This window comes from Bufo bufo, chromosome 2 (assembly GCF_905171765.1).
Source record: "Bufo bufo chromosome 2, aBufBuf1.1, whole genome shotgun sequence".
Classification (NCBI taxonomy): domain Eukaryota; kingdom Metazoa; phylum Chordata; class Amphibia; order Anura; family Bufonidae; genus Bufo; species Bufo bufo.
In genome coordinates, this window is record NC_053390.1 from 34,406,009 (window position 1) to 34,429,947 (window position 23,939).

At 45.1% G+C, this 23,939-nt stretch overlaps 2 protein-coding genes across 2 annotated transcripts in view; both read right to left on the minus strand.

Annotated features, from left to right (window-relative positions):
• The window catches only part of LOC120992102 (oocyte zinc finger protein XlCOF6-like), a 770,548-nt gene that overhangs the window by 363,553 nt on the left and 383,056 nt on the right, over positions 1 to 23,939 (minus strand). The window lies entirely within an intron of this gene.
• Positions 708 to 22,359, minus strand: LOC120992128. The gene is made up of 7 exons (XM_040420903.1): positions 22,320 to 22,359; positions 10,464 to 10,609; positions 10,154 to 10,333; positions 9,947 to 10,070; positions 9,799 to 9,863; positions 2,540 to 2,690; positions 708 to 786 (listed from the first exon to the last, which is right to left on the minus strand). The coding sequence occupies exons 2-7, from the start codon at positions 10,518 to 10,520 to the stop codon at positions 752 to 754; spliced, it is 612 nt and encodes a 203-aa protein (XP_040276837.1). The 5' UTR covers positions 10,521 to 10,609; positions 22,320 to 22,359; the 3' UTR covers positions 708 to 751.

Sequence of the window (23,939 nt, forward strand, 5' to 3'; positions counted from 1 at the left end):
TATTTTTTGCCTATAGTGTCCCTATCACACTATATTAGTGGCTTGCGTCTGTAATAGCTTTTTGTCAGACACTGCCACATAACACCCTTCTAGGTCACAAGCTGAAGAGAGAATGGCGTTCTTTCTGTCTGCTGTTCATTGGAGACTGCAAATTGCAGTGGCCTTCCGCTCTGTGGCTCCACACCGTATATTTCGTATTGCGGACCAATTCAAATGAATGGGTCGGTATCCGTGAAATGGTGCAGTGTGCGTTCGTAAACATGAGCCCCAAGTAGCTACCTGCCCCTTGATTGTCTGATCCAGGTTGTCAGTCTCTGAGCCAAATAGAGCAAGCCCCCCACCCCACTTCCTCCCAATGTCATGTGATCCTCCATCTTCTTCCACCCCCACGGATTTCACCACTAACATTCACATTAAAATGTCTCTGGCCGCCATTTTTCCATGATTGGTCCGAAACGAGTCAAAAATCTTCAGACTAGTTTGGCAGAGAAATTTTTGTGAAATCCAATTAGTATAGAAATTATTCGCTCAACTCTAAATAGGTCATTATCTGATGACACATTCCCTTTAAGACAGTGATGGCAAAACAGATCACAAACTAACAATAGACCTCACAGCAAGACCAGTAGATCATGGTGTTAGGCCACCAGACTGTTCTATTGCAGTTTCCACTTCTGTGTTGAGACCAGCCTCTGTACAGGATCATGCTCGCTTCTGTCTCATGGACCTTCACTGAAGGGTCAACATCCAGCTATATACACAATGCTATAACACACAGCCTGGACACTAGGTGACAAGATAGCAGTGGACATATCTTACAGTAAAACAAACAATTTAAAGGCACAGTAACAAACCAAGGAAATAACTTGCAATGCGTATATAACATAGTAACATAGTACATAAGGCCGAAAAAAGACATTTGTCCATCCAGTTCGGCCTGTCATCCTACAAGTTGATCCAGAGGAAGGCAAAAAAACCCTGTGAGGTAGAAGCCAATTTTCCTCACTTTAGGGGAATAAAAAATTCCTACCCGACTCCAATCAGGCAATCAGAATAACTCCCTGGATCAACGACCCCTCTCTAGTAGCTATAGCCTGTAATATTATTACACTCCAGAAATACATCCAGGCCCCTCTTGAATTCCTTTATTGTACTCACCATCACCACCTCCTCAGGCAGAGAGCTCCATAGTCTCACTGCTCTTACCGTAAAGAATCCTTTTCTATGTTTGTGTACAAACCTTCTTTCCTCCAAACGCAGAGGATGTCCCCTCGTCACAGTCACAGTCCTGGGGATAAATAGATGATGGGATAGATCTCTGTACTGCCCCCTGATATATTTATACATAGTAATTAGATCTCCCCTCAGTCGTCTTTTTTCTAACGTGAATAACCCTAATTTTGATAATCTTTCAGAGTACTGTAGTTGCCCCATTCCAGTTATTACTTTAGTTGCCCTCCTCTGGACCCTCTCCAGCTCTGCTATGTCTGCCTTGTTCACAGGAGCCCAGAACTGTACACATTACTCCATGTGTGGTCTGACCAGTGATTTGTAAAGTAGTAGGAATATGTTCTCATCACGGGCATCTATGCCCCTTTTGATGCAACCCATTATCTTATTGGCCTTGGCAGCAGCTGCCTGACACTGTTTTTTGCAGCTTAGTTTGCTGTTTATTAAAATTCCTAGATCCTTTTCCATGTCAGTGTTACCGAGTGTTTTACCATTTAGTATGTACGGGTGACTTGCATTATTCCTTCCCATGTGCATAACTTTACATTTGTCAGTGTTAAACCTCATCTGCCACTTATCTGCCCAAGCCTCCAATCTATCCAGATCCCTCTGTAGTAGTATACTGTCCTCTTCAGTGTTAATTACTTTACACAGTTTAGTGTCATCTGCGAAAATTGATATTTTACTTTGCAAGCCTTACTATGTTCCGGAATCTGCAGCTAATATTAATGAATAGAGCTATTCACATGGTTGTACAGTTTAATTTCCGTCAGTATTTGAAATCCGCAGCATGTCCGAGTTTTGTGCGGATTTCTTTCCAAATACGCATATTACAGTCTGTGCAGTGCATAAATAATGAAGGAAGGAAGAAATACGCATGTAAATCCTGATGAAATCCTGAATCAGGATCCCATCAGGATCCTGAGCCAGAATACTGACGGATTTCAATACGCTCGTCTGAAAGCGACCAAAAGCACATGTTTGGAAAGGTCGGGGGGGGGGTTTTTCCTCACCTCCCAAGTCTAATAAGACCAAATGTTTGTTCCAAAATTAGGCAAATGCTTTTCGCTCATCAGTACGGACAGCAGATAAATAAATCGGCCTTCTTCACATAGACGTATTTTATTTTAACTGCATGTGTTTTCAATAGTCTCTTATTTTTGTACATATTTAATATTTATTTTGGCTGAATAAGAAGAATACAGCAGGAAAATCTGATCCGACAGAGCTTAAAGAAAACAAAACTTCCTGCCAGTGAATAAGTAGAATCTGTGAGTCTTCTCTGCTCTGTCTAGTGGTTTCTACTCACCTGGGTGGTTATCTGTAGGAAATTCCTCCTTACACTGGTCATCATCTCTCATATATGTCTCTGTAGGAATTTCTTCCTTACTCTGGTCATCACCCCTCACGTTTGTCTCTGTAGAATTAATATTGCTCACATCTTTATCCGCATTCAAAAGCTGCAAAACAAACATTATCATTATCAGCGTCAATCATAGACATTACCATTGACAGCACCATTTATCTGAGCAAAATGGCTGTAGATGTCCTAAAGCAGAACAGAGATATTAGATGATGGCTCAATGACGAGAACCTCATTCACATACTGTATGTATTGGGCTAGATATGCATCAAGTTGTTTTAGTGGAGGGAGTTGGCCTTCAGTGATGTTTGTCTCAGGAAAAGGGGAGGAAAAGATAGAAATAAATCCAGTTCCTGCTGCCAGTATCCGTAACCAGAACATTTAACCCCTTAAGGACCTAGGACGTACCGGTACGCCCTATTTCCCGAGTCCTTAAGGACCTAGGACGTACCGGTACGCCCTATTTCCCGAGTCCTTAAGGACCGAGGACGTACCGGTACGTCCTGACTTAAAATCGGAACTCCGGCGCCGCAGGGGTTAATCGGAACGGGATTTCGGCTGAAATCATTCAGCCGGCATCCCGTAACAATGCAGGGGGGGGTCATTTGACCCCCCCGTATCGGCGATCGCAGAAAACCGCAGGTCAATTCAGACCTGCGGTTTTCTGCGTTTCCGGTCCATTCGGGTGTCCTGTGACCCGATGAACCGGAAAAAGACTGCGATCGGTGGCGTAATTATACACCACCTATCGCAGTCCGAGGATTTGGAGAGGCGGTGCTGGCCCTGGTGCTGAATGCCGCTGTCCAGGGTGCTGATTGGTGCAGGGGAGAGAGGCGCGAGATTCAAACTTCCTGCGCTCCTCTCTCCCCTCCTCTTCCTGTCCAGCACCCTGACCGTGCAGCACCGTCCAGAACGAGCTCCTGTGTCCCCCTAATCGGCATCCATCACCCTCCTGCACCCATCGCCACCCAGGTAGGTTAGGGTCAGTGAGGGAGAGGCACCGTTAGGCAGGGAAAGAAGGGAAAAGTAAGTTAGAAAAAAAAAAAAAAAAGTACTTTTATTCCAAACTTCCAAACTTCCATCTAACCCTAACCCAGACCCCTCCTGCCACTTGCCCCCCCACCCACCCCCCACCAGCCACTTCCCCCCCCCCCACCTGCCTCCCCCCCCCACCCACCCCCCACCAGCACCCCCCACCCCCCACTCACCACCACTTTTTTTTTTCTGCGTGCGCTGACTGGCCGGCACTTTTTAGCGTCCGTCCACTGTTAGCGCATCGCCCGCCCCACCACCCCACCGACCGCTGATCAGCGTTGTACCGCTGATCAGCAAGTTTTAACTTTTTTTTTTTCTAACACTTGCCCATTTTTTTGCCTGGACTTTTTAGTACGCGAACACCCGTTGCCCCCACACACACGCACATATAATAAAGTTTGCCACACACGCACACCTACACGCACACACACCCATGGCCCACCGGATGTTCTCGGCCGAGGAGGCATACGCCCAGATTGCCTCCGACTCTGAGAGCCCCAGTGAGGATGAGGATGACCCCACATTCCTTTTGTCATCCGCATCCTCCTCATCATCATCTGATGACGATGAGCCACCAAGGCGGCGGAGACGCCGCCAGGCGGAGCCAGGGGCCCCACATGCTAGGGATCCTGTGGCCCACCCTAGTACGAGCCGCCCTGGGGTTCGTACTGGTTTCCCGGCCCACCAAATAAGTCCACCGGAGCCCCCTGCCGATGAACTTAGCTGGTGTCCCCCAGTGGACTTTGAGCCTGAGATTCCGGATTTTGCTGGCAATCCTGGAATCCAGATTCCCACAGTGGGGTTTACTGAAATAGACTATTTTAGTTTTTTTTTCAGTAACTCACTGGTGAATTTGATGGTGGAGCAGACGAATCTGTACGCCCAACAGTTCGTCGCTCAAAACCCAGGCTCAGTTTTGGCTAGACCCGGTGGCTGGACGCCGGTCAGTGCAGCCGAAATGAGGACATTTTGGGGCCTCGTGCTGCATATGGGTCTAGTCCAAAAACCCAGTGTCAGGCAATACTGGAGTGGGGACATACTCTACCAGACCCCACTGTACAGTATGGTCATGATACGTCACCGGTTTGAGGCCATCCGGAAATGTCTGCATTATTCCGATAATGCAGCATGTCCCCCCCGAAGTGATCCTGCCTATGACCGGCTGTATAAGATACGGCCGGTCATCGATCACTTTGGGGCCACATTTCAGCAGGCCTACGTACCTGGAAGGGAGGTCGCGGTTGATGAGTCTCTCGTTGCGTTCAAGGGGAGACTCAGTTTCCGCCAATACATTCCCACAAAGCGGGCGAGGTATGGCGTGAAGCTATACAAAATTTGTGAGAGTGCCTCAGGGTACACTTACAAATTTCGTGTGTACGAGGGGCGAGATTCCCGTATTGAACCCCCAGAATGTCCCCCCACTCTGGGTGTTAGCGGGAAACTCGTGTGGGACCTTATGTACCCACTGCTGGATAATGGTTACCACTTGTACGTGGATAACTTTTATACCAGCATTCCCTTGTTCAGGTCCCTTGCCGCCAGATCCACGTTCGCTTGTGGGACCGTGCGGAAAAATCAACGCGGCCTCCCTGCCTACCCCCTCCAGGTACCTATCCCCAGGGGTGAGACCCGTGCCCTTACCAGTGGAAACCTGTTGCTGGTCAGGTATAAGGACAAGAGGGATGTCCTTATGCTGTCCACAATCCACGGTAACGGCACCACCCCTGTCCCTGTGCGAGGTACCGCGGCAACGGTCCTCAAGCCCGATTGTATCGTCGACTACAATCGGTATATGGGAGGAGTTGATCTCTCTGATCAAGTCCTCACGCCATATAACGCCATGCGCAAAACCCGGGCATGGTACAAAAAAGTTGCGGTCTACTTGGTACAGGTTGCCATGTACAACTCTTTTGTACTATCCCGAAGCGCTGGCAGCACAGGGACATTCCTCCAGTTCTATGAGGCAGTCCTCAAAGACCTGATCTTTTCGGACCGGGAAAGAGCAGGCCGGAGTACCTCGGGAATTGGAGGCGCCCGGATCGTCCCTGGCCAACACTTTCCAGGTGTGGTCCCCCATACTGGAAAGAAGGGACGAACCCAAAAAAAGTGCAGAGTGTGTCACAAGAGGGGGATACGGAAGGACACCACTACTCAATGTGACACTTGCCCCGATCATCCGGGCCTCTGCATTATCAATTGCTTCAGGGAGTATCACACTTCCATGGAGTACTAAATTTTTATAATCCTCAACAGTCCACTAGAGAACATAAAACACTATGGCTCTCAGACTTTGGAGACACGGAAACAATTTTTCTTTCCCCAAAAAATATTAGTTTTAGAGCAGGCATCCTCAAACTGCGGCCCTCCAGATGTTGTAAAACTATAACTCCCAGCATGCCCAGACAACCTACAGCCATCAGCAGGGCATGGTGGGAATTGTAGTTTTACAATATCTGGAGGGCCGCAGTTTTAGGATGCCTGCTTAGTGTCTCCAAAGTCTGAGAGCCATACATATTGGGCATCGTCGCGTGCGTAAAAGTCGTCGCTATAAAAATAACTTTTGACCAAACGCCTCGGATGAACGGTGTTAAAAATATAAAATAAAAACTGTGCCAAAACACCAATTTTTGGGCAAAATTTCAATTTGAATCCATTTTGCCGGTAATAAAGCAAGGGTTAACAGCCAAACAAAACTAAATATTTATTGCCCCGATTCTGTAGTTTGCAGAAACACCCCATATGTGGTCGTAAATGGCTATATAGCCGCACGGCAGGGCATAGAACGAAGGGAACTCCATATGGTTTCTGGAAGGCAGATTTTGATGGACAGTTTTTTTTTTGACACCATGTCCCATTAGAAGCCCCCCCTGATGTAGCCTAGACTAGAAACTCCAAAAAAGTGACCCCATCTAAGAAACTACACCCCTCAAGGTATTCAAAAGTTACTTTACAAACTATGTTAACCCTTTAGGTGTTCCACAAAACCAAATAGTGAATGTAGAAACAATTTTAGAATTACATTTTTTTGTTACATTGCCTCAAAAAAGACTAATATAGAGCAACCAAAAATCAAATTTACCCCAAAAATAGTCCCAAAACAACAACCACCTTATCCCGTAGTTTCCTAGATGGGGTCACTTTTATGGAGTTTCTACTCTAGGGGTGCATCAGGGGGCTTGAAAGGGTACATGGTGTCAATAAACCAGTCCAGCAAAATCTGCCTTCCAAAAATGACGTTCCCCTTCTTCTATGTCCTGCCGTTTAGCCAAATAGTAGTTTACGACCACATATGGGGTGTTTTTGCAAACTACAGAATCAGGGCAACCCATTTTGAGTGTTGTTTGGCAGTTAACCCTTGTTTTACTCCTGGAAAAAATTGATTATATTGGAAAATTTTCCAAAAAATAGAAATTTCAAAATTGTTTCTCCATCTGCCATTAACTCTTGTGGAACACCTAAAGGGTTAACAAAGTTTGTAAACCCAGTTTTGAATACCTTGAGGGGTGTACTTTCTTAGATGGAGTCACTTTTTTGAAATTTCTATTCTAGGGGTGCAACAGGGGGCTTCAAATGGGACATGGTATAAACAAAACCAGTCCTACCAAATCTGCCTTCCAAAACCCATATGGTGTTCCCCTCCTTCTATGTGCTACCGTTCGGCCAAACAGTAGTTTACGACCACATATGGGGTGTTTTTGCAAACTACAGAATCAGGGCAACCCATTTTGAGTGTTGTTTGGCAGTTAACCCTTGTTTTACTCCTGGAAAAAATTGATTATATTGGAAAATTTTCCAAAAAATAGAAATTTCAAAATTGTTTCTCCATCTGCCATTAACTCTTGTGGAACACCTAAAGGGTTAACAAAGTTTGTAAACCCAGTTTTGAATACCTTGAGGGGTGTACTTTCTTAGATGGAGTCACTTTTTTGAAATTTCTATTCTAGGGGTGCAACAGGGGGCTTCAAATGGGACATGGTATAAACAAAACCAGTCCTGCCAAATCTGCCTTCCAAAACCCATATGGTGTTCCCCTCCTTCTATGTGCTACCGTTCGGCCAAACAGTAGTTTACGACCACATATGGGGTGTTTTTGCAAACTACAGAATCAGGGCAACCCATTTTGAGTGTTGTTTGGCAGTTAACCCTTGTTTTACTCCTGGAAAAAATTGATTATATTGGAAAATTTTCCAAAAAATAGAAATTTCAAAATTGTTTCTCCATCTGCCATTAACTCTTGTGGAACACCTAAAGGGTTAACAAAGTTTGTAAACCCAGTTTTGAATACCTTGAGGGGTGTACTTTCTTAGATGGAGTCACTTTTTTGAAATTTCTATTCTAGGGGTGCAACAGGGGGCTTCAAATGGGACATGGTATAAACAAAACCAGTCCTGCCAAATCTGCCTTCCAAAACCCATATGGTGTTCCCCTCCTTCTATGTGCTACCGTTCGGCCAAACAGTAGTTTACGACCACATATGGGGTGTTTTTGCAAACTACAGAATCAGGGCAACCCATTTTGAGTGTTGTTTGGCAGTTAACCCTTGTTTTACTCCTGGAAAAAATTGATTATATTGGAAAATTTTCCAAAAAATAGAAATTTCAAAATTGTTTCTCCATCTGCCATTAACTCTTGTGGAACACCTAAAGGGTTAACAAAGTTTGTAAACCCAGTTTTGAATACCTTGAGGGGTGTACTTTCTTAGATGGAGTCACTTTTTTGAAATTTCTATTCTAGGGGTGCAACAGGGGGCTTCAAATGGGACATGGTATAAACAAAACCAGTCCTGCCAAATCTGCCTTCCAAAACCCATATGGTGTTCCCCTCCTTCTATGTGCTACCGTTCGGCCAAACAGTAGTTTACGACCACATATGGGGTGTTTTTGCAAACTACAGAATCAGGGCAACCCATTTTGAGTGTTGTTTGGCAGTTAACCCTTGTTTTACTCCTGGAAAAAATTGATTATATTGGAAAATTTTCCAAAAAATAGAAATTTCAAAATTGTTTCTCCATCTGCCATTAACTCTTGTGGAACACCTAAAGGGTTAACAAAGTTTGTAAACCCAGTTTTGAATACCTTGAGGGGTGTACTTTCTTAGATGGAGTCACTTTTTTGAAATTTCTATTCTAGGGGTGCAACAGGGGGCTTCAAATGGGACATGGTATAAACAAAACCAGTCCTGCCAAATCTGCCTTCCAAAACCCATATGGTGTTCCCCTCCTTCTATGTGCTACCGTTCGGCCAAACAGTAGTTTACGACCACATATGGGGTGTTTTTGCAAACTACAGAATCAGGGCAACCCATTTTGAGTGTTGTTTGGCAGTTAACCCTTGTTTTACTCCTGGAAAAAATTGATTATATTGGAAAATTTTCCAAAAAATATAAATTTCAAAATTGTTTCTCCATCTGCCATTAACTCTTGTGGAACACCTAAAGGGTTAACAAAGTTTGAAAAAACAGTTTTGAATACCTTGAGGGGTGTAGTTTCTAGAATGGGGTCATTTTTGGGAGGTTTCTATTATCTAAGCCTCACAATATGACTTCAAACCTGAACTGGTCCATAAAAAGTGGGATTTTGAAGATTTCTGAAAATTTCAAAATTTGCTTCTAAACTTCTAAGCCTTGTAACATCCCCAAAAAATAAAATATCATTCCCAAAACAATTCAAGCATGAAGTAGACATATGGGGAATGTAAAGTCATCACAATTTTTGGGGGTATTACTATGTATTACAGAGGTAGAGAAACTGAAAATTTGAAATTTGCTAATTTTTCAAAATTTACGGTAAAAATTGTATTTTTTTATGCAAAAAAATTAACTTTTTTGACCCAATTTTAGCAGTGTCATGAAGTACAATATGTGACGAAAAAACAATCTCAGAACGGCCTGGGTAAGTCAAAGCGTTTTAAAGTTATGAGCACTTAAAGTGACACTGGTCAGATTTGCAAAAAATGGCCTGGTCCTTAAGGTGAAAATGAGCCTGGTCCTTAAGGTGAAAATGAGCCCGGTCCTTAAGGGGTTAAAGCGGTTCCAGGCATCTTTAATCCCATCATCTCACCATTTTTCATTACACATACAGTATATAAAACATAAAATATTATGGGATAAAACAAGACTGAACACAAGGACTTCACAGCTTTCTACAGACCATAGGGAATATCTCCATCTACCTGATGATCCTGAGGAAGAAGAGGACTGGGACATCTCTCTGGTGTTGTTCTTTTACTGGATCTTCCTGTAGGAGACACATATAGTAACTGAATTCATTCTTTACATACAGATAAATAAAATATATTTGTATTTAGTCCTGTCTATTACCTGATGATTTAAGGGCCTGGTGTTCCTCCATCATGGCCTCCTCGTACAGATCCTTGTGTCCTTCTACATACTCCCACTCCTCCATGGAGAAATAGACAGTGACATCCTGACACCTTATAGGAACCTGACAACACAATGATACAGTCATCACCCAGACCCCTCCAGTGCTGTTACTGTATAATGTCCCAGCATTCCCAGCAGTGTCACCTCTCCAGTCAGCAGCTCAACCATCTTGTGGGTGAGTTCTAGGATCTTCTGTTCATTGATCTCCTTATGTATAATGGAGTGAGGTGGAGGCCCCGTGATTGGGCTCAGGGTTCTTCCCCATCCTTCAGACACAGGAGCCTGACAGCGCTCGCTAGAGGTCTTCTTCACCACTGTGTAATCCTGGATATGGGGAGACACAGTAATAAATATCATTACTGACATTTCCAGAGTCCGTCACCTCTACAGCCATGTCCATCTGTTATTACCATAGATAAGAATGATGTAATGTGACATCATCAGAATCTCTCACCTCTCCAGTAAGTTGGAAGAGTATTTCTAGAGTGAGATTTATTATCATCTCTGCCATCTTGTCTCTGTTCCTATCCCTGATGGGACAATCAGGAAAACTCTGTTAAATGGAAGATATTAATTGAAATGTTTCTATATTGTAGGAACCTAAATGGAAAGAAGAAATAATGTGAAAAAACAACAACACAGAATCCTATGTAAAAATATATATATTGTGGGTAGTGAGGGCAGGCGGGATTAGCCTCAGGGTGAGGGCAGTGGCGGCCATCTTAACTGAATAGTGAAATTGTAGTTTTATGCAGACTGGTTGCTAAGGGCTGAATCTTATTAAATATGGGGTAAGTCAGTCTAATAGTAACTGATTCTGGAATATCATGTTATTAGTAACTACATATATGAAAATTGAAATTAGGGTCTAAATGTGACAGTTATCCTTTAATAATGGGAAACATTTTAGTAGATATTACTTTGAACTACAAAATACACTTGGTCGAGTGCATGAGGCCTAAGTGTGATGTCTGGAGGAAACCAGGCACTGCTCATCACCTGCCCGATACCATCCATGGCAGCATCATGCTGAATGGAGCAAAGAACAGAGACAGAGATATTCTTGAAGGGGTTGAGTCCTCTCAGACATTGATGGCATATCGCTCCTCCAGAACATACACTCCAAAGTGAATGAGAGGACATTGTGCATGCTCTCCATTCACTTCTATGGGAGTTCCCAAAATAGCTAAGTGAGTGGTGAGCTATTTTCAAAACTCTCATAGAAGTGAATGGAGAGTGGCTGCACTTGCACGGTGGGCTTTCATTCACTTTGGGGGGCCCGTTCTGGAGATAGGAGGATCTGAAAAGCTAGCAATATGTCACTAATGTCTGATTAAGAACCATCTGGTTCGAAACATGTAGACCGCATTGGGGCTTGTACTTTGAAGGTTCCGTTACCGCTTACATTTTGGATTGTGGAATAAACACCGTCAAGCAAAGATACGAGGTGCTGGATTTTCTTTTACTTCAATATGTCACTAATGTCTGAGTTGAGACAGTCTCTTTAATGAAAACCCGATCGAGTGCTGTGGACCTAAGACTGGGCTGAAGGTTCACCTTCCAACAAGACAATGACCCTAATCACACAGCCAGGAGCGGCTTAACCCTTTCCTCTATTACAACATAATTGTACTTTGTAATTTTGACGTCCAGTTGAAACTTGAAAAATTTGAATATCGTGCAAAAGGTCATTTATCTCAGTAATGCAACTTAAAATTTAAATATTGTGAAAAGGTTCAATATTCTAGGCTCAAAGTGTCACACTCTAGTCATCTAATTAATCCGTAACCCCTGAGCAAAGGGGACCTGAGATTGTGACTTTGGGGTGTCATGACCGGCGTGCCGATCACATACGTGACGCAAGAGGAGGGAAAAGGGAAGGCCCTGTCCAAGGGAGAGGGAAAGGTGGTGACCCCTAACTCACCTTGAGGCTGGCACCTGACTGCCCTGACGTCCCTAGACGGGTTCCTCACCCGTACGCCGATCACGTGCCTAAACCCTGGCTTTCCCTAAGATGAGCCCTACTAGTCCGCACCACTAACACTAAAGGAAAACACCAAGGAGAGGACAGACAATACAGACAAAACATATAATCCCAGGTGGGCGACAACAGCAGACAACAAAAGCCCAACAGGGATCCGGTGGGTAACGCTCTGGAACAACAACCAGGAATCTCAGCTACTCAGCTCCAGTGGGTCAGTATAGAAGTCAAGGCAGGAAGCTCTATATCTGGCAACCAGAGAAGTGGGAGAGGGGAATATAAGGAGGTTGGGAGTGCTGGACAAGAAACAGCTGAGGAGAAGAAGCTACGGATCCCTGAGTGAGCCAAAAAGGGTTGCAAGGCAAACCCAGAAATCTACCATTAAGAAACAGCACTATCTTTATACATAGAGTGCGCAGCCACCCGCTGTGACTTCCTGACCCCGGGTATAAACCCTCGTGACATGGGGTTTTCATAAGCTGTAAGCGTATATTTCGCTTTGCATGTAATGAGTCTATCTCATATATTAGTTTTACCTTTTAAGTTGCATTAATGAAATACATTTGCATGATATTCTAATTTTTCGAGTTTCACCTGTACTTCCTGCACCGTGACATACAATTACGTTCCAGGGATGGCAGGTTCTGTGCCTCACCCATCAGCAGAGAATGTCAGCTGTGATATATATAGATATCCTGTTTTAATGGTGAGATTAGAGTGAACAATCATAGGGGGATTGGTTGCCATCTTAGCTGAGGTGTTAAAGGTGTCTTCCTTCTCCAGGATACGCCATCAGTGTCAGACAGATGTGGGACCCACCTCGGTGACATGCTCCCATCTCCAGAACTGGTACCTCGGAACCGAAGTGGAGTTTGGTTCCAAGTTTTACAGTGGTTTTCCATTTTAAAAATCAACTACTGAGGTTATTCAACGAAGTCTTGTGTGACTTCGCGAGTAAATGACTTCAGCTCATCGGAGCCCATACATTTTAATACTGTATGGAGACCGATTACTAGAGATGAGCGAATCGAAGTTGACGAAGTGGAATTCTGGAAAAATTCTATTTGCACCGAATCCGAATTTTCTCACGCTTCGTGGTAACGAATCGCTGCTGCACGTGTGAGGACATGAAGCAAGGAACTCTGGGAATGTGGGATCACCCATAATGCCATGCATGCAGCCAATCAGCAAGCCAGCCAGCCCTGTGATGTCACAGCCCTATAAATAGCCTTAGTCATTCTGGATTCTGCCATTTTTCATGTTACTTATTGCAGGGAGAGATGTCAGCAGGTGCTAGGGACAGTGCTAGGATAGACTTTATTGTGCTAAAAAAAAAATATTTACAAGTTTAGGGAAAGATTATTCAAGGTGTAGGGAATAGATAGGGAGGAATCATTCCACAGCATTTATGTAGAACAGGGTTCAGTAGGGGAGGTTACAGCCTGGGTAATAGGAACAATCCTATTACACTTTGCTGCACTGACTGGGGATCCAAATTGCCATTATACAGCTCTGTAATTCCAGAAAACCGTTCTTGTTATTGGGCTGCAAGTGCTGTTTGATACAGCCATAAACAGGGTTTATTACAACAAAATATTTTTACTTCTTATTTGCCCTTGTGCGGTGCAGTTATATGTTCTAAAGCATTTTGTGGCTTGTATTAGTTGGGGGGAAAAAAGGGCTTATTAGCCATTGTGTGGTGAAGTGCGAAAGTTACAGCCCTTTTTGGCGTGTATTAGTGGCACAAAATGTTTTTTTATTTGCCCTTCAGCGGTGCAGTTATATGTTCTAAAGCTCTTTTTGTCATGTATTAGTGGCAAAAGAAAAATATATTTTCCGTTCAGCAGTGCAGTTATATGTTCTAAAGCCTTTTGTGGAGTGTATAAGTGGAAAAAAGAAAAATATATTTGCTGTTCAGCGGTGCAGTTATATGTTCTAAAGCCTTTTGTGGAGTGTATAAGTGGAAAATAATAAGGGCCTATTTGCTGTTCAGCCATGCAGTTATATATTCTAAAGCCTTTTGTGTCATGTATAAGTGAAAAAAAGAAAAATATATTTGACGTTCAGCTGTGCAGTGATATGTTCTAAAGCCCTTTTTTGTGTGTATTAGTGGCACAAAAAAAGTATTTGCCGTTGTGTGGTGAAGTGAGAAAATTACAGCCGTTTTTTTGCAGTGTATTAGTGGGGGGAAAAAAGGGGGCTTATTAGCCGTTGTGTGGTGAAGTGAGAAAATTACAGACTTTTTTGGGGGTGTTTTAATTTCCTTTTTATTTATTTATTTGATCTAACAGTATGTCAGACAGAGAAGTGCCAGTCACTGCACAGGGGAGTGACAGTGGCCTAAATGTTTCTGGTGCAGGCACAGGTCACAGCAGAGTAAGGGGGCGTGGCAGCAGGAGTCGCAGCGAGAGGCCTGAGCTCCCGGTGTCATCTAGCAGTCGTGTCTTGACTAGCAACCCAGCGGTTCTTGAATGGTTGACTCGGTAATCCACTTCGTTCAAAGTGACATCAGACACCCCCAGCCAAGAGTCGGTGGGTTCGTCAGACACAACCCTTAGTTGGCATGGCCCGGGAGCAGGCCCTGTGCCCTCTCCTATCCTAAAACTGCCTCTGTTCTTTTCTGTTCCCTCAGCCAGAGAAGTATTATATGCTGTGGGCTCCGCCCTACTATACAGCAATGACGAGCTACTAGAGGACAGTCAGCAGCTACTGGCCAGCCAAGATGTGGAGGAGACATCCGCCGCTTCCTCCGCTAGGCGAGCAAGTAGTTATGAGGAGAGTGGCGTGGGAGCTGGTGGTGGGAGCTGGTGTTGCGAGCGGTGAGGCTCCTGACTCAGAGACCATTGAGGAGGACATCAGTGACGTGCAGACAGTACTCGATGATGATGTAGCTGATCGCACTTGGGAGTTGGGTGAATTAGGGGCTTCATCATCATCGGGAGAAGAGGGTGGCAGCTTGCCCGTGAGGCAGCGGCGGAGTCAGCAAGTTGCTAGTGCGGCCAGGAGTCAGCAGGGTGGCAGCAGTAGGAGGTCGGTAGCCAAACGTGCCCGGGGTAGACCACCCGCTTCACAGGAGCCAACCTGCCCGGAAAAAAGTGGTTCACGGAAGCAGCGGCGGTAGCAGTCAGTGAGTGCGTAGTGTTGGGGGTAAAGTCACCTACTCAGCGGTGTGGCAGTTTTTTGTCAAGCCGCCGGAGGAGGTGAAAATGGCCATATGTAGAACCTGTGGGCAGAAGGTGAAGCGTGGCCAGGGTACCAATGTTGGTTGCAGCTTGCCCGTGAGGCAGCGCGGAGCCAGCAAGTCACTAGCGTGGCCGGGAGTCAGCAGGGTGGCAGCAGTGGGAGGTCGGTAGCCAAAAGTGCCCGAGGTAGACGACCCGCTTCGCAGGAGCCTACCTGCCCGGAAAGTAGTGGTGCATGGGTTCACAGAAGCAGCGGCGGAAGCAGTCAGTCAATGCATAGTGTTGGGGGGTAAAATCAACATAAAGTTACTTGGTGTCAACATAAAAAGTGGCCTGGGAGAACCGTGGCTCCGATGTGGTTGTCCAGCCTGCCGCAGCAACCGCTGCATCACCCAGTGGCACGCACCCAGTTTCAGGCAGTCAAGGCTCCACCACCTCAGCCGAAGGGGGCTGTCTGTCCTTCCTATCATCTGCTGGTCCTGATGCTACTGCTCCTCCTACTCCTCGTCAGTCATTCCGTCAGCAATCGATCACCGAAGCGATTGCCAAGAGACAAAAGTATGCGTGCACTCATCCAACGGCACAGAAGCTGAATGTGCTCCTGTCCAAGTTGCTGGTGCTGCAGTCCCTCCCTTTCCAAGTGGGGGACTGCACCTTTCAGAGAACTGATGGCTTGTGCTGAACCGCGGTGGAGAGTCCCAAGCCGTCATTTCTTTGCCAAAAAGTGTAGAGCTCTAACTACAGTCAGGGACAATACATGTCCTTTACGGCCCACTGGGTGAATGTGGTTCCGGCACAGCCACATCAGCAACTTGGCCAGGTGACGCCGCTTCCGCCTCCATGTTGTCATGCCATTGGTCCTGCGACAATGTCCGCCTCTGCCTCCTCATCCTCCACCGTGTCCTCAGCCTCCACTGCAGGGACAATTCACAGTGCCCCTCCAGCCTACCACATGTGCAGGGCACGGCGGTGTCACGCTGTTCTGCACCTCATTTCCCTGGGCGAACTGAGTCACACAGGGGAGGAACTGCTCAGTGTCCTTCATCAAGAAATTGAATCCTGGCTTTCTCCACGACAACTGAAAATCGGAACCATGGTGACCGACAACGGGAAGAACATGGTGTCAGCGCTGCGTCAAGGAGGGCTGAGCCATTCGCCCTGCATGGCACATGTGTTCAACTGGTTGTCAAACGGTTCCTGAAGTCCCATCTTGAAGACATCCTAAAAATGGCCAGGAAACTTTGCATGTGATTTAGCCACTCGTACACCACAAAGCACACCCTCCTTGAGCTGCAGAACGGCATCCCCCAACATAGGCTGATATGCGACGTTTCCACCCTCTATATGTTGGACCGACTATATGAACAGAGAAAGGCCATAAACTATTTCTTGATGATCCAAGCGGACAGGAGTACTCCTCTGTGTAACTTTGATGTCAGCCAGTGGCAGCTCATGTGTGACACCTGACATTTGCTCATTCCACTGCTTCATGTCCTGGTACAAACCGGATTCCAAAAAAGTTGGGACACTAAACAAATTGTGAATAAAAACTGAATGCAATGATGTAAAGATAGCAAATGTCAATATTTTATTTGTAATAGAACGTAGATGACAGATCAAACGTTTAATCCGAGTACATGTATCATTTTAAAGGAAAAATACGTTGATTACAATTTTCACGGTGTCAACAAATCCCAAAAAAGTTGGGACAAGTAGCAATAAGAGGCTGGAAAAAGTAAATTTGAGCATAACAAAGAGCTGGAAGACCAATTAACACTAATTAGGTCAATTCGCAACATGATTGGGTATAAAAAGAGCTTCTCAGAGTGGCAGTTTCTCTCAGAAGCCAAGATGGGTAGAGGATCACCAATTCCCACAATGTTGCGCAGAAAGATAGTGGAGCAATATCAGAAAGGTGTTACCCAGCGAAAAATTGCAAAGACTTTGCATCTATCATCATCAACTGTGCATAACATCATCCGAAGATTCAGAGAATCTGGAACAATCTCTGTGCGTAAGGGTCAAGGCCGTAAAACCATACTGGATGCCCGTGATCTCCGGGCCCTTAAACGACACTGCACCACAAACAGGAATGCTACTGTAAAGGAAATCACAGAATGGGCTCATGAATACTTCCAGAAACCACTGTCAGTGAACACAATCCACCGTGCCATCCGCCGTTGCCAGCTGAAACTCTACAGTGCAAAGAAGAAGCCATTTCTAAGCAAGATCCACAAGCTCAGGCGTTTTCACTGGGCCAGGGATCACTTAAAATGGAGTGTGGCAAAATGGAAGACTGTTCTGTGGTCAGACGAGTCACGATTCAAAGTTCTTTTTGGAAATCTGGGACGCCATGTCATCCAGACCAAAGAGGACAAGGACAACCCAAGTTGTTATCAACGCTCAGATCAGAAGCCTGCATCTCTGATGGTATGGGGTTACATGAGTGCGTGTGGCATGGGCAGCTTGCATGTCTGGAAAGGCACCATCAATTCTGAAAAATATATTCAGGTTCTAGAACAACATATGCTCCCATCCAGACGTCATCTCTTTCAGGGAAGACCCTGCATTTTTCAACAAGATAATGCCAGACCACATTCTGCATCAATCACAACATCATGGCTGCGTAGGAGACTGAAATGGCCAGTCTGCAGTCCAGATCTTTCACCTATAGAGAACATTTGGCGCATCATAAAGAGGAAGGTGCAACAAAGAAGGCCCAAGACGATTGAACAGTTAGAGGCCTGTATTAGACAAGAATGGGAGAGCATTCCTAATTCTAAACTTGAGAAACTGGTCTCCTCAGTCCCCAGACGTCTGTTGAGTGTTGTAAGAAGAAGGGGAGATGCCACACAGTGGTGAAATGGCCTTGTCCCTACTTTTTTGGAATTTGTTGACACCATGAAATTCTGATTCAACATATTTTTCCCTTCAAATGGTACACTTTCTCAGTTTAAACTTTTGTTCCGTGATTTATGTTCTATTCTGAATAAAATATTGGAAGTTGGCACCTCCACATCATTGCATTCAGTTTTTATTCACGATTTGTATAGTGTCCCAACTTTTTTGGAATCCGGTTTGTACATATACTGGTAAATCTGGCTGGTCAGGGGACTGGAGACATGGCGCCTAGATCTCACGGCCACATGAGCCTTGTGGGGGCTGAACTGGAGGAGGAGGAGATTGGAGCACAAGGAATGCGTAGCGAAATGGGTGGTTTTTACACACAGTTGACAGGAGAGGAGGAGCAGGAGAAGCCAGAGGAGCTACAGAGCAATGAGGAAGACGAGGCAGAGGACCCAGACACACCGTGGCAGAGGACCCAGACACACCGTGGCAGTATGCAGTGGAGATGGAGGCAGGGAGTCCCTCCGAGTCACTTGCACAAATGGCCCGATGCATGCTCACTTGCTTGCTTAGTGACAGCCGAATTGTCACCATTCGGCAGAGGTCTGACTTCTGTCTCTCCACCTTGTTGGACCCTCGCTACTGGTCCAAAATGGGGGCCTTTCTTTTTTTTACACCCGCTGAGAGGGAGGACAAACTGATCTACTACAGAGACATCCTATGAAGTGAGTTGGCCGCTGCCTATCTGCGCCATCATCCATCCTCTCGCAGGTCTGACCGGGGGGGCCCTCTGCGCTCACGTTCCTCTGCCATGGCTGCTGTGGCAGGGTGGGGGGGTAGCAGTAGTTACAGCTCCATCAGCAGCAACTTAAGTTTAGAGTCAACAACCAAGAAGCCCCAAAAATTAACATATCTGCCAAGTTGGCACCCTGATGGGTTGGACTTGTCATAAAAAAGCCTATGGTATAATAACTTAAATAAATACCTCTAAAGCAATACCAGACCACTTAGAAACATAGAATGTGTCGGCAGATAAGAACCATTTGGCCCATCTAGTCTGCCCAATATACTGAGTACTATGGATAGCCCCTGGCCCTATATTATATGAAGTATGGCCTTATGCCTATCCCATGCATGCTTAATATTTGCAGCTACCACTTCTGCAGGAAGGCTATTCCATGCATCCACTACTCTTTCAGTAAAGTAATACTTCCTGATATTACTTTTAAACCTTTGCCCCTCTAATTTAAAACTATGTCCTCTTGTAGCAGTTTTTTTTCTTTTAAATATTCTCTCCTCTTTTACTTTGTTGATTCCCTTTATGTATTTAAAAATTTCTATCATATCCCCTCTGTCTCGTCTTTCTTCCAAGCTATACATGTTAAGGTCCTTTAATCTTTCCTGGTAAGTTTTATCCTGGTAGTAGCTCTTCTCTGAACTTTCTCCAAAGTATCAATATCCTTCTGGAGATATGGTCTCCAGTACTGAGCACAATACTCCAAATTAGGTCTCACTAGTGCTCTGTAGAGCGGCATGAGCACCTCCCTCTTTCTACTGGTAATGCCTCTCCCTATACACCCAAGCATTCTGCTAGCATTTCCTGCTGCTCTATGACATTGTCTGCCTACCTTTAAGTCTTCTGAAATAATGACCCTTAAATCCCTTTCCTCAGATAGGAACAGATCAACCCTGTTACAAATCTGTGTCATCAGCAAAAAGACACACCTTACCATCGAGGCCTTCTGCAATTTCGCTGATAAAGATATTAAACAATATGGGTCCCAGAACAGATCCCTGAGGTACCCCACTGGTAACAAGACCATGGTCTGAATATACTCCATTGACTACAACCCTCTGTTGTCTGTCACTCAGCCACTGCCTAATCCATTCAACAATATGGGAGTCCAAGCCCAAAGACTGCAATTTATTGATAAGCCTTCTATGTGGGACAGTATCGAAAGCCTTACTAAAGTCTAGATAAGCGATGTCTACTGCACCTCCTCCATCTATTGTTTTAGTCACCCAATCAAAAAAATCAATAAGATTGGTTTGACATGATCTCCCTGAAGTAAACCCATGCTGTTTTTCATCTTTCAATCCATGGGATTTTAGATGTTTCACAATCCTCTCCTTAAAGGGAACCTGTCACCAGTTTTATGGTGTCCTAACTAAGGGCAACATAAATAAGTGACTGATTCTCTTAGCAAAATGCTGGGTCACTTTCTTTAATTGACCCAGTCAATCTGCCAACATCTTGTATTGAAAAGCTCCAGCTGATAATGATGAGTCATGAATATTCATGAGCTCCTGACTCTCCCCGCCCACCTGCTGCTGAATGACAGTTTGTTTCCATAGGAATCAGCAGCAGGTGGGCAGGGGAGTGGCTATAGCTCTGAATTAAATATACGCTGGACTCAATGACATCACGCTGGACTCCAATCAGCTCAATTGGATCGAACCAAATTTTTTCTAAAGATTCGGCGAACCGGCCGAATTTATTTTTTTTCTACAATTCGCTCATTGATACCGATCACCGTACAGTATTAATCGGAAGTTTTGAACAAAGCGACTTCGGATGTAACATCCAAAGCTTGGACCACCAAACAGTAGTACAGATGATAATGTGTGGCAACAATGTATACCGCACCAAAGTAACAAAACCACACATATAGTCGAAATGCATACTTTGTGTATTTTTATGTGGTCTAATCCCTTACAGGGGCTGTATATAAGATTACATATCAGGTGGTTAGGATACAAAATTGTTATCTGCATTTTCTAGGCCAAGTGAATCTCAGCCCTATAGAAGTGAATGGGTTAACCTGCAATACCATGCACAGCCACCATACACTGTACGGCGCTGTGCTTGGTGAGCTGAGAGAAGGGCGCGGTGCACACAGGACCATTGGTGCCTTCACAAACAGCTTATTGGCAGGGGTCCTGGGTGTCGGACACCCACCGATAAGATACTGATGACCTATCCTGAGGATAGTCTGCAAAAAAAGAGGGTTAGTCAGCACCTCCCAGTGAGCAGGTGCACGCCGCCATGGCAAAGACCTAGAGGGAAAAAAGGAGACAATGCGGCAGCACTCTGCAAATCAGACAAAGTACAACAATGCTTACAAAAATGATGGTGCTAATACTACGCTTATTTATAAAAGCGAGATGCTTGGTCAATGCATTTTGTACAAAACCATCTAAGCCCGTATGCCAAACGTCAAGGCGATCTCTGTTACACGGGTCCTAACACTAAATACTACCTGTTATGCGCCATAATGACCGCCATAAAATTCAGGGAGTGTTGGACCCACATGCATGTTGGATCCACTCTGCCTTTTTCCGTTTTTTGTGCCAAAATGGCCTCCATTACAAGGGATGCAGGTACCAACATGCATGCTGAGCCCACTCTATACCCTTCCTGGTGCTAGACAGCTTCCAATGAATGTAGTGAGAGCAGGCTACAGCTTTATACTGAAAGTAATTAAAATCAGCCTATGGGGCAGACAGGCTAATCAGGAGTGCACGACTCGCTGGAGTGCCACATCTCCAGCATTGTAAATCTGCAAAAAAAGAGGGTTAGTCAGCACCTCCCAGTGCGCAGGTGCACGCCGCCATGGCAAAGACCTAGAGGAAAAACACTCCCTGAATTTTATGGCGGTCATTATGGCGCATAACAGGTAGTATTTAGTGTTAGGACCCGTGTAACAGAGATCGCCTTGACGTTTGGCATACGGGCTTAGATGGTTTTGTACAAAATGCATTGACCAAGCATCTCGCTTTTATAAATAAGCGTAGTATTAGCACCATCATTTTTGTAAGCATTGTTGTACTTTGTCTGATTTGCAGAGTGCTGCTGCATTGTCTCCTTTTTTTCCTCTATCCTGAGGATAGGTCATCAGTAAAAATATCTCAGAAAACCCTTTAAAAAAAATTTCCATCATTTTGCAAAAGCGTGTGATAAAAATGGACATGTCTACCTGGTATCATCGTCGTAGTACTGGACCATGTAAAACCGTTATCATAATATTTAACCCCTTCCTATCACAACCAATTCTCCTTTTTTCCCTCCTGCCTTCCAAGGGCTATAATGTTTTTATTTTCCATCAGCGCAGCCATACAGACTGTTGTTTTTCACAAAATGAGTTGTTCTTCTTCGTGGCGGAATTCACTGTTCAATGTAATGTATGGTGAGAAAGTGTACAAATTATATGTGGACTGGAAATGTGCGATACTGACCTCCGGGCGATCCCCTCCATCACCTTGTACCCCAATCCTTACATGACTGTGAGCAGACACTTACCTCCTCCTGCAGAGCAGCCCTGTGCTTGTTCTGTGCTTACAGGACCTGTGATGATGTCACAGCCATGTGTGGGAGGAGTCAGGAATCACATGACCAGGTATTGATCTATAAATGCTGAAGCCTAGTGAGTGAAAGGACCTTTGGTGATGTCATGACCATGTGACCATGTGTGGGCGGAGTCAGGCTCCAGACAGAGATGTGTGCGCCGCCTGAGGCTGTGTTCACACTGCAAAATCAGTGTCAGGAAACAGGTGGATTGTGGTGGCAGATCTGTAAGTCGCTGCAGGTTTTACAGGAGATTTTAGTTTCTTTGCTTCCGCATTGACTTCTATGAAATTCACAATCAAATCTGTTTCCAAGAAGTAATGTCAAGAATTTTTGAAATCAGCGACGGAAAACACCTCAACCGTTATACTCTGTGTGCACCAGATGGCGGCATTAACATTATAGTTAGGGCTCTTTCACACTTGCGTTCTTTTCTTCCGGCATAGAGTTCCGTCGTCGGGGCTCTATGCCGGAAGAATCCTGATCAGTTTTATCCTAATGCATTCTGAATGGAGAGAAATCCGTTCAGGATGCATCAGGATGTCTTCAGTTCCGGAACGGAATGTTTTTTGGCCGGAGAAAATACCGCAGCATGCTGCGCTTTTTGCTCCGGTCAAAAATCCTGAACACTTGCCGCAAGGCCGGATCCAGAATTAATGCCCATTGAAAAGATCCGACGTTTAGCTTTGTCTGAATGGTTACCATGGCTCCCAGGACGCTAAAGTCCTGGCAGCCATGGTAAAGTGTAGTGGGGAGCGGGGGAGCAGTATACTTACCGTCCGTGCGGCTCCCCGGGCGCTCCAGAGTGACTTCAGGGCGCCCCACGCGCATGGATGACGTGATCACATGGACATGTCATCCATGCGCATGGGGCGCTCTGACGGCACTCTGGAGCGCCCCGGGAGCCGCATGGACGGTAAGTATACTGCTCCCCCGCTCCCCACTACTACTATGGCAGCCAGGACTTTAATAGCGTCCTGGCTGCCATAGTAACACTGAACGCATTTTGAAGACGGATCCGTCTTCAAATGCTTTCAGTTCACTTGCGTTTTTCCGGATCCGGAGTGTAATTCAGGCAAGTGGAGTACACGCCGGATCCGGACAACGCAAGTGTGAAAGAGCCCTAAAGGGGGAAACTGCTGGTGAGATATAGGTGTGGGTTTAACTTAAAACGCTCCTAAACCCAATGGCAAAATTTAGCCATGGTAACAAACCCTGAGCCTGAGACACATCTGTACTGCACCACACACATAAAACACATGGCTCTGCACTGTACACTCAGTATACACGGCTCTGCGCTGTATGCTTTATATATACACAGCTCTGTACTGTATGCTTTATATATACACAGCTCTGTACTGTATACTTTATATATACACAGCTCTGTACTGTATGCTTTATATATACACAGCTCTGCGCTGTATGCTTTATATATACACAGCTCTGTACTGTGTGCTTTATATATACACAGCTCTGTACTGTATGCTTTATATATACACAGCTCTGTACTGTATGCTTTATATATACACAGCTCTGTGCTGTATGCTTTATATATACATAGCTCTGTACTGTATG